At 40.9% G+C, this 10,281-nt stretch overlaps 1 protein-coding gene across 1 annotated transcript; it reads right to left on the bottom strand.

The window, feature by feature from the left end:
• LOC141772659 (uncharacterized) lies at window positions 1-10,204 on the bottom strand. The gene is made up of 17 exons (XM_074643906.1): window positions 9,928-10,204; window positions 9,761-9,791; window positions 9,557-9,664; window positions 8,725-8,825; window positions 8,526-8,612; window positions 8,329-8,431; window positions 7,419-7,561; window positions 7,252-7,320; window positions 7,097-7,163; window positions 4,297-4,472; window positions 4,156-4,203; window positions 4,021-4,066; window positions 3,780-3,931; window positions 2,836-2,904; window positions 2,704-2,755; window positions 2,486-2,593; window positions 1-2,287 (listed from the first exon to the last, which is right to left on the bottom strand). Exons 1-17 carry the CDS (start codon window positions 10,012-10,014, stop codon window positions 1,335-1,337), a joined length of 2,400 nt encoding a protein of 799 aa, XP_074500007.1. The 5' UTR covers window positions 10,015-10,204; the 3' UTR covers window positions 1-1,334.
• Window positions 10,205-10,281: the final 77 nt, after the last annotated feature.

The raw sequence follows: 10,281 nt of genomic DNA, 5'->3' as shown, positions 1-10,281 counted from the left end.
GTAAGTGAATCTCTTTATTTATATATATTAAAACCATTTTTATTATCTTCCATTCAAAATGTTCTAATGCCAACAGTGCTGAACAAATATTTCTTCAAGGGGCAATCAGATGTTTGCTGAATAAAGAAGTGCAGCATGCTGTGAAAAATAAATAACAAAACATTGATGGATTAATACTTAGTTCTTAGTAGGCAGTATGTATGTGTGCACAGATTTAAAGGGGCCCGATTATGCTTTTGTGCATTTTCCCAGTCCTTTAGTGTGTTATATATTTTTTTGTATATGTGAAAGGTCTGCAAAGTCCACGCCAAAGAGAGTTACTCTCCCCCACAGAAACACTGCTCCTGAACTGCCTGAAACGCCTTGATTGAAGTCCCGCCTTTTTTTCTGTAACACGGTGATGTCACCAAGTAACACAGTTTGCCTAGCAGCTAGTATGGCATGCCCTCAAACAAAGCTAGTTAGAGCGGAGCTGAAGCGGACCTGAATAGTTAGGTTCAGCTGAACAATCATAATAGAGAGGGCCAGCTGACCAATCAGAGCAGCCTGGGCTTTTCGGGAGGGCGGGGTAGGAACTCAAACAGAGCGTTTCAGACAGAGGGTGATAAAAGGTATGAGAAAAGTAAACAGTTTTTTGAACATTAAATCATGTGAACATGTAGTAGAAACCCAAAATACAAGTATGCACCTGAAAATAAGCAGAATACGTCTTCTTAAATAATAAGTTTCCCATACTAAAGGCAACAGTAGTAGTACATGACCACATGAATTAACTGCCAAATGGTCGAGCACACTTCAATACAAGTCACTTCATCTTTCCACCTGTTGCACTCTAACACTGGCGATCCTCGGACAGGTCTGGCTCAACGTCCCTGTTTAGAAAATCCTAAGTAAATGTGCTTGTTCCTGTATTCTGCAGTCATAAAGCTAGTCACCTCTGCTGTTGCAATATTTTCAAACATTAAATGCATCATGAAGAGTGAGGTATAATTTGCAAACAGATTTTCATAGTGGTTAGCATATTTGCATACAGTAGATAAGACAGGTGTTCACTATGGCTCATACACGAAAGCAACATAAAGAGCCTCTTTTAGAGGCTAAATGCGGACAGGACAGAGTATTTACCTATTCTTAATATGCAAAACGAGTGGTGGCGTTTTTCACATGATGGGTTGTCAAGTAATGAAAAGTTCTTACAGAGCGTTTGGCTCTGAGGCGCTCACAATGGAACACCGGCTCCCGTATCTCATGTATCATGTTTCCAGCAGAACAAAAGTCTGTCCCCATCAGACAGGTGAAACTTGAGATTAAAGTTTCACTGCTCACCATGGCGACTAGTGGAGAGGCTCATGCTCTTGTACAGTTCCTAGCCTGGCCATGTTGGCTGCCAGTGGCAACTTGAGCCTGCTTTTATCAGACATCATGTTTGCTGAAGGTGTGACGCTCAGCTCTTGCATTTTCTTTCCTTTCGTCTGAGGCAGCAGTTTCTGTAGTCTTTGGGCTAGCTGCCGTGCTAGCCATATTGACAGCACTTTAGACAGGAGCCTGGGCCAGCAGTGCCACCTGAATTTACCAGTTTTTGTCTGTCTTCTCATCCCTCCCAGCTCCTGTATCAAACCCCGGAAATCCTGCGGTAAGCAGTACCGAGGGACACCTCTGAAGGCCTTTGGGATGTCCCTGCTGTGGCAAAGACCCTGGAAGTAGACAAGGGCCACTCCTTGACCGTTGCCCTCCTGCAGCGCCCCCTCTAGGCAGGCCAGAGCAGCCGTAAACACTGGTGCGATCACTGTAGAGGGCTCCCTCTGGGTGTACCAGTCTTTATCATCACATAATTTGACACCTTTTTTTCTTGCAGCTTTCTCTTTTTTGTTTTTTCTTCCATTTGGTTTCAAAACCTCTTCCACCTCTACTCTTATTTTCTCATGTCTCACCTCTGCTTTGCTGTAATCGTCCATTTTTTTCTCATTCTTATCCATCTTTGCCCTCTCCTCCCTCCACTTCTCATAGGTATTTGTTGCTCCAGGGCTCCAAATAATCAACACTTTTCCTTGTGCCTTACGCACGGCTTCCCACTGCCCGTACAGCCAGGGGAGTGGACCCAGATCTGCTACTCCGGTCCCGGTCCCGGTCCCAGCCTGCTTTTGTGAGCTTTGGGCCCACAAAGCCATGTGCACTTTGGCACTTAGTTCCCCCTGTAGGATTGAGGCTAATGCACACACGGCAGAGACGTGGGCTGACTGCTCTGATGAGCACACCAGCAAGACTGGCTCCTGGATACAGAGCCAACCTGGAGAAAAGGGGAAAATTCAGGAGAGAAAAAAAAAAAGAGATTATTTATTATTTGTTGGCTGAATTACAATTCTTCCTTTTTAAGATTGTGAATTTAGCAAAGTTGCAATCAGGCATCAATCAAATAAATCAATTGAGGCAACACAAAATCTGAAGATGGAGACGTGCAACCACTCAAAGACAGAGAGGAACCGACCTGCAGCTCCACTCTTGGTGAGACGGTGAATGAGAATTCCCAGCGATGCAACAGTAGCCACTAATATCAAAGCTGCCACAGCATACATGCCACATCTGTTGTGCGTGTCTGTAGAAACAGAAAAGGTGTGTTTATTTAATTTGCAGGAGTTGTGTGTGCATGCATGCAGTCATGAACTGATGCACAAAAGCTCAAGCGATGGTAAACTTGAGACTCACAGTCCGGACACAGAATTCTTCTACCACGAAGAGCAGGATCCGACTGCCACACCTGCAGAAAAGCAGATTAAAAGAGTGAGAACAGAGAAAAGGTAACGCCAGAAACACCTGTCTCACGGGCATGCACTTTACCTGCACACACGGCTTCCCAGCATGAAAATGAAGAGGCACATTTATCCTCGTCTCAGCAGTATTCTCTTCCTGTAAAATGGATAATAGTCACACATTTACTTATTAAATTACCATCTTTTCCCACTCTCTCTCTCTTTAGCTCTTTCTCTCTCACAAACAGCTCGGCCGCTAGGCACACGCGCAGTGCGTAGGGCACCAAGTGCCCGAGGGGGCACAAACAGCCTGGTCATAACACTGTCATTTGTCACTGAGGTGGACGTCGCGATAACTTTGGAGTGATATTTAGCCCTTCTCCCAGTAAGCTAACATGACATGTTTGGTATCAATGGATTCATCGCAATATCAAGATTCATTTGATACCTGTATATTCGCTATCTTAAAAACTGAAATCCGGACTGAACGGCCTTCAAAAGACAGTAATGTTAATGCCAGTCAGATGATCCACCATCATTTTTAGAGGGTTAAAATTAGGCCAAGTAAACCAAGAACTGAGGAAGAGAATAATTCCAGTTTTAAGATCATGGTGATCAATGAGACAGGCAGAGTCTAATTAAAATATAACCTATGGTTCTATTTTTCACTTTTAGATAATTCAATTATGTTGGAAATAGGCCTACCAGTAGGCTGCAGTTGGATTTTTGGCCTATTCAAACAAGACAATTTCATTTAAAAGATATATATCACCTTACCTTGTTTTTTTTGTTAATGTTACTAGTGCATTCTGGTCAGATTTAATTATTTTTTTTATAAAAACAAGATTTGCTCTTTTTAAAAACAGAGTCTTGAAAAAAAAAGGGTGTCTCACAATCAAGGTCAATATGGTAGATTATAAGCAGGTAAAGCAGGCTTCCGCGCGTGCCGAAAGAGTGCAAGGACACCAGCTAAAATCCTGCCTAGGGCACCAAATTGGTCAGGGACAACTCTGCTCACAATCACATGCTTACCATTGTCACTGAGTGGACCTGGCCCATGGGTGTACATCCTCTCTTATTAAGGACACAGAGTTGAGCCGAGAACTTTGCAGGAACGAAGGAAGTGAGATACAAAGACACACTCTGCCTGCCTGGTTCAATATACACCTCCCATGAAGACATATCTGTGAAGGACAAGGAGAGAGGGACACAGATACATTGAGAATCACAGCTATCAGGAAAAATAATATTTTTTTTATCCTATTTGACTCACCAGCCTGGAAGGGGCAATGGATGTGATGACTGCCTTGTAGAGAAAACTGTAAAAATGAAACACAAGTATGTGAATCTGCAACTAAAACAATTTGACATGTTTCAATCAATGCAAGCACATCTGGCTAATTCTCACCTGCACACACATCTGAGGGTGTTTGTCCACTGCAGATGTGTTATATACCTGTTGAGGAGACACAGTGGGTGTTTGAGAAAGCTTTATTAGTTTCAATCAGGAATTTATCACCAATATCAACAGCAGTCCAGCCAGACTTACCAGGCTTGTTTCATCGTCGTTCTCCTCCTCCAGTGTGGAGTTGAGTACAGGTGTGCAGAGGTGTTCGTATTGGCTCCAGCAGAGGGAGGCAGAGACCTTCAGGTCGCACTTGGAGCGCCACATCAAACTTGACTCGAACGGCGTGACTTCAGAGGACAGCCAAACATCTCCGACATCTGTTGAGGACGCAAATGTTTACAACTGTGGTTTATCCAAGGATGTAAAATTAACCTATTAGAAATTAACCTATTAGAAATTTATTTGGAATTACTGCCAAATTACCCCAACATTTACATCAAAATTGACTAAAAATGACTTTATTATAAACATTATTTAATAATGAAATGCTGAAATAGCATATAATGGTTAAAATAGGGCCGTTTGGCTTGAGAAGCGGCAGTGTGCTGCTCTTCATCGGAGGTAGAAAACCAGAACTGATAGAAGATACTTCTGATCAGGCACAAATCTCACCATTTTGTGACTTAATTGTCTACACAAATGTAACCTGGTAGCTAATGTAATGATTCAGGGACTTTTTAAAGAAATTTCAAAGAAGTTATTTGCTAATTATTAACTATTTACCAGCAGACATGGAAATAAAGCATATCAATCAACTTTGTATTCTTTTCCTGGAAATTTATTAAATAAATTACCAGCTATTGGGAAATAGCGGAATATAATTATTAAATAATGTTTATAATAAAGTAATTACATTTTGAGGTAAATATTGGGATAATTTGGCAGTAATTCCCAAAAAAATTTAAAAAGGTTACTTGCTAATTATCACCTAATTACCATGAAATGTGTGGGCCTGTAAAATGAAGTGTTATCACATATTTCTCACCCCCTCTGGTGTCAAGCCATGCAGTTAGTTTGGGTTTTTGTCTCTGAAACTTCACTCGTCATCCCAATACAATCCAGGTGAATGGAATTAAAGAGACTATTTGGGAAATACCAATGCTTATTCACTTTATTGCCAAAGCTTAGATAAGAAGGTCGACGCCTCTCCCATATCCAATGAAGTAGCTAGCAGCCCTAGCTCCAAAAGTCCCTAAATCTAGAGAGAAAGTTGCCAGGTCTGTAACACACTGTAACTCGTCCTTTCAGGGTCATGTCTAGAAGGGAGCCCACAAACTGCAAATTTTGATCTGAGATCTACGAAAACTTGCAAAAGCTCTCGCGAGACTCGCTGCCCGACGACCTATCCTAACCTTAACTATTTGAGATCAACGCCTAACTTTAACTATTCGAGATCAATACTTTACCTTAACAATCATGAGGGTTTCCCAAGTTTGCAGGCACTCTTTTAGCCACTACATCCCTTCAGGGCTCCTTCCAAAGACACTCCCCCAAAATGATTATCATGAACCTAAGCATACCACACCTCCTTTGGTCATCTCTCATTCCAGTTTGCCGCTCCTACTGACTGTAATGAGTTACAGAACATGCTAAAACTCCACACCCTCATTCTGTTACCCTCTTTTAATAACTCATTACAAGCAATACTTTCTGATCACTGCACCTGCTTTTGAATTTGCTTGTATCAACTTGCCTTCTGTCGCTGCCTCTTGGCCAGGTCTTCATTGTAAATGAGAATTTGGTTCTCAATTGACTTACTTTGTTAAATAAAGGTAAAATAAAATAAATATCATAATGAGCGTAAACAACGAACATGGCTATTATTATTACTCACAGCTGTCAAGCTGGTACATTATGGAAGACTGGTGACGTGCAATGAGTGCACGGGCAGAGTGACCGCGGGCAGGTAGGTAGACAGGCCTTTTATTACAGTCCTGCGACAGCAACAGATGCCGTTTTTTTTCTCCCCCTTTTTTTGTCAGAGCATTTGATTTGTTTATAGCTGTTGGGATGTAATGAGAATTAAAATTTTTGAAGAAGATTACCAAACGTAGCTTTAATTGACTGCTGGCTGTAGCCTTATATTCACCAAACAGATACAAGATCTTCTCTAACTCTAACTAGAAAGCAAATAAGCCTATTTCCCAAAATATCGGACTGTTCCTTTAAATTTGCAATGCAAATGTTAAAACCTCAATACCAACTAGTCTTTCCAGAAACAATGTCTTCTGTTTCTATTGTAGTTCCACTGATAGGAAAGAGAAATAGTTCCAGTGAAAACTGAACACATGAGGTCTGTATTTTCTTGAATAGCCGGCCGGTTACATTGTTTCTGAAAATACATCATTGAGTTTTTTCGAATGTATTTTTTCAGTGCTGTAAGCACCACAAAGTTCCCTTCACCCGTATGTCTTAAAACCTTGACACACATTAAACCAAAACTATCTGCACGGATAGATACCACTAGGTAAATATGTATTTTTGTAATTTCAGTGAACTGACCCTTTAAAAATAGCAACTTTAAAACTAAGGATTTTCTCAAAATACAATTCTCTAATAAAACTGGTGTGCTCTAAAAAATATATGACAAAACAGGAGCGAATTCCAATTTTACCTCATCTAGCTGGCTGAGAAGAGAGACTACAGTTTGTGAACTAGTTTTCAGTACACAATACAGTGAGCTCTGTGACCAGCAAGGCAGCTTTGATGCATTTGAGACACAGAAAGAAATTACATAAAGAGTATGAACTGTAACAAGATCTAAAACTGGTCTTGTGTAAGACTGCAAGACTCCATCTAACAGATGAAGGGGAATACCAGTTTTGTATTTCTGAAGCTTGAGACACAGTGTCTCAGTCGTCCGTGGTAAACTGACAAAAGTTCCCAACAAGATCGTTTTGTTTTCAATCCGACCCTGACATTAATCATCTGTCACACCCACCTGTGAGGCTGTCATTTTGAAAAGGGCACTTCTTTTGTCGCTTGGAATCTGTGCGGGTGTAAAATACCTGTTGATGCAGACAAGACATGTACAGGCGTGAGAAAAATAAAATAATAATTTTGACTGAATAGAAAAATAAATGGAGCTGAAAGTACCTCCACACACACACAGGGCAGCAGGTAGGGGATGTTAAGGAGAGCGGATCGAGACTGAGATGGATCAATCTGAAAAGAACATACAAATATGTTACAGAAAAAAATCTTTCTTTAGTGGGTACAAACTAAAGTTCACACATGCAGATAAATGTGTCTCTGATACTTACAGTTATTAGTTTGGAGTCTGAACTGCAGTGCCCTGCATCTTTTTGGTAACACCATCTGGCGTGAACTTTGTCTCCAGGCTCCACGGTGACAGAGATGGATTTAGACGACCGGTTCACAGACAGATCAAAGTCTGGTACGGGATCTAAGTCACAGAAAAAAGTGATATAATACAGGATATGATCATCAACGCTGATGGGTCAAAACATACAGATGGAAAAATGTGGATACGGGAGTGAAGCTGAGAAACAGTTAAGTTGTTCTGATACATTTCTACCCTGATGTGCGTGTTTTTCCAGGATTAACAATGATCCCAGTCACAGGGCGTGAGAGGTCACTGAATGTTTTGAAGAGCATAAAAATGAAATGAATCATATGCTGCAGCAGATTTTTTTGCCATGGTTGTGTGTGTACGATTTATTATTTGAATAATAAATAACAATTCACAACATTTATGTTGTTTTACGTATGTATTTATGTTGTGTTTTGTTTTACAAAGTTAGGAAAGCGATGTTTAAGTCAAGCCTGATGTTGCCTTACACATAAAATAATCATCCCAGTCACTTCCACACAGTGAGACATACAGCTTATTAATAAATGGTATCGGAGCAGTACTCTATATCGGCCGATAGCCAAAGCCCAGGTATTGCTATCGGTATCAGGACTGAAAAGGTCGGATAAGTGCATTCCTATACCGAGGAGCATTGGAGCTGTTCTGGAGGCTCGTAGTGGCCCGACACACTTCCTGAGACACTTTGTGTTGTTTTTTTTCCTTTAATGTGTCACCCATCTGAGACAGGATATATCACACCTGACTCTTACATTTCCTTTGTGCTACACAGGCTGCTCTGATGGAGAAAGAATCGTGGAGAGTGTATGAAAAAAAAAACATCAAGCCTAAATATACAGTACCTGGTACTGTGTAATTGACACTGCAGTTTGTTGATGTTGTGCTGTAGGACACGGAAACAACACCATCTGCTTCAGCCTCGACACAATTATGTACCAGCTCCCACTGGAAAAAAACACAAAAAATACACCATCATCATCAGAATTGTCTTAATATCATGACAGTATGTTTGAGCCAAAAACAGGAAAAATCCTCTTACCAGAGCAAATCTGGTATCACTTCGTGGTTGCTTGACACGGCTGACACACCTGACTTCTGTTTCACCCGGTTGTATTTCATTGTCACACTAAGAAAGAGAGAATAGAGAAAGAGACATGATACCATTGTGTTCCACCTTGAACTACTATGAACTGTATAGGCTCATGATGGCATTTACAGAGTTTGGGGCAGGTGCAAACCTTTTTTTGTCTTTTCCTTGTTCTCACAGGCCTAATTATCTCTTTTTCTGTGTAGAGGGGGGTCCAGACAACAATTTCAATCTTTGGGGCCTTGCAGAAGTCTGGAAGAGAGCAGTGTGACACACTTTTGTGAGACAATGACAGCTTTACCATAGATCATTTATGTACACGCAGATACCGCCGAATTTGTCTGTAAAAAGACAAAACAAAGAATTTTCTTTCTCCGCAGCCTCAGGTCTTTTGGTGCGAGTAAACAAATTCTTCTTTTTTTTTTTTACTTCCATTATTATGAGTGTTCGACAGTATTGTTATACTACATGGTACAAGAGTTTGTCCACTACTTTAAGTCAAAACTGCTCCACCAAATGAAAATCTGCTCAAGGATTGTAGGTCAGCCCCTTGAGAAATTCTATGAATCAGCCTATCATGATAACATATTAAGGCTGACTAAAACACCATCGTCTCTGACCCCCAACCATGTTTTGAACAGTGAATATGAATTGTTACCATCAAATCGGAGATACATGGTTCCACGATTTAATAAGGTTAGACTGAAGCACTCTTTTGTACACCAGTGTATCCTAAAACTAAATATGGAGCCTAATCCCAGATCAAATGTACGTTGAAGGGCCCTGAATATCCTGTGATTGTAATGTTTAAATGTATGTATCCTTGTTTCTTTTGATTGTCTTTGTCCTTTCTGTGATGCAAAACAAATTTCAGACCTGTCTGACAATAAAGTATTATCGTATTCGTATGTATTTAGAGATGATGAAATGTGGGTATACAAGATAACAAAATGGACTTTGCAGCTGTGGTTTGGCTCCATTACCATCAGTCTTCATCCAGACATGGACAGTGACATATTCAGAGTAACTGTCCCTAGACTCCTGAGGCAGGACTGAGGTCAGTCTCACAGGGCAGTCTGCCCCAACATGATCTGTACAGACAACAGGAGAGTATTAGTAAACACATGTGGCTTCCACGTGGAGATATTGATGCTATAATCAATGTGATAAGATACTTTTTAACAAACCATTTTTATTTCCTCCATCAACTTCCTTCATCTAAAGTACAAGGACAACATAATAAGTCAAGCATTCACAAAAACGTATGCATATCTTATTGCATATGCATGTCTTATTGCATAATGATTGTTTTATAGAGATTTCTGCAGTGAGTTCATGGTGGTGTTAAACTCACCTGACATGTTGTGGTGCATTCCAGCAGCAGTGGGGACACCACGACGGCAAGAAGTGCCAGCGCGGTGCCGAAACCTCGTTTAAACATTGAAAACACATTTAAAATAGGAAACAGTCACAGAAATATCGTGTGACATCACGAAGCTGCAGTTTTCCCCGCTGGTCCATGTAGCTGGTTAATGCTGGGAAGAGCGAAAAATAGTAGATCCTCTGAGCGCACTGCCTCTCTGCTGCTCCAACCAGCAGCCCGCCTGTTTCTCTAAGTCCTCATCTGACTAAACCTTGAAGGCGTTTGATCAAAACAAAACATTTTTGCATGAACAATCCTCGTCCACCTCAGCTCCGCCTCTCGTCA

The sequence above is a fragment of the Sebastes fasciatus genome, chromosome 8 (genome assembly GCF_043250625.1).
Source record: "Sebastes fasciatus isolate fSebFas1 chromosome 8, fSebFas1.pri, whole genome shotgun sequence".
NCBI classification, from domain to species: domain Eukaryota; kingdom Metazoa; phylum Chordata; class Actinopteri; order Perciformes; family Sebastidae; genus Sebastes; species Sebastes fasciatus.
The sequence above is the reverse complement of the archived record's forward strand: the minus strand, read 5'-3'. Positions and strand labels throughout refer to the sequence as shown.

Coding starts and splice junctions, on each gene's coding strand:
- LOC141772659 (XM_074643906.1), bottom strand. CDS start 10,014: ATGTTTAAACGAGGTTTCGGCACCGCGCTGGCACTTCTTGCCGTCGTG. Junction 8,613..8,724: donor CAAGGAAAAGACAAAAAAAG/GTTTGCACCTGC, acceptor TCTCTTTCTTAG/TGTGACAATGAAATACAACC. Junction 7,164..7,251: donor TGCCCTGTGTGTGTGTGGAG/GTACTTTCAGCT, acceptor CTGCATCAACAG/GTATTTTACACCCGCACAGA.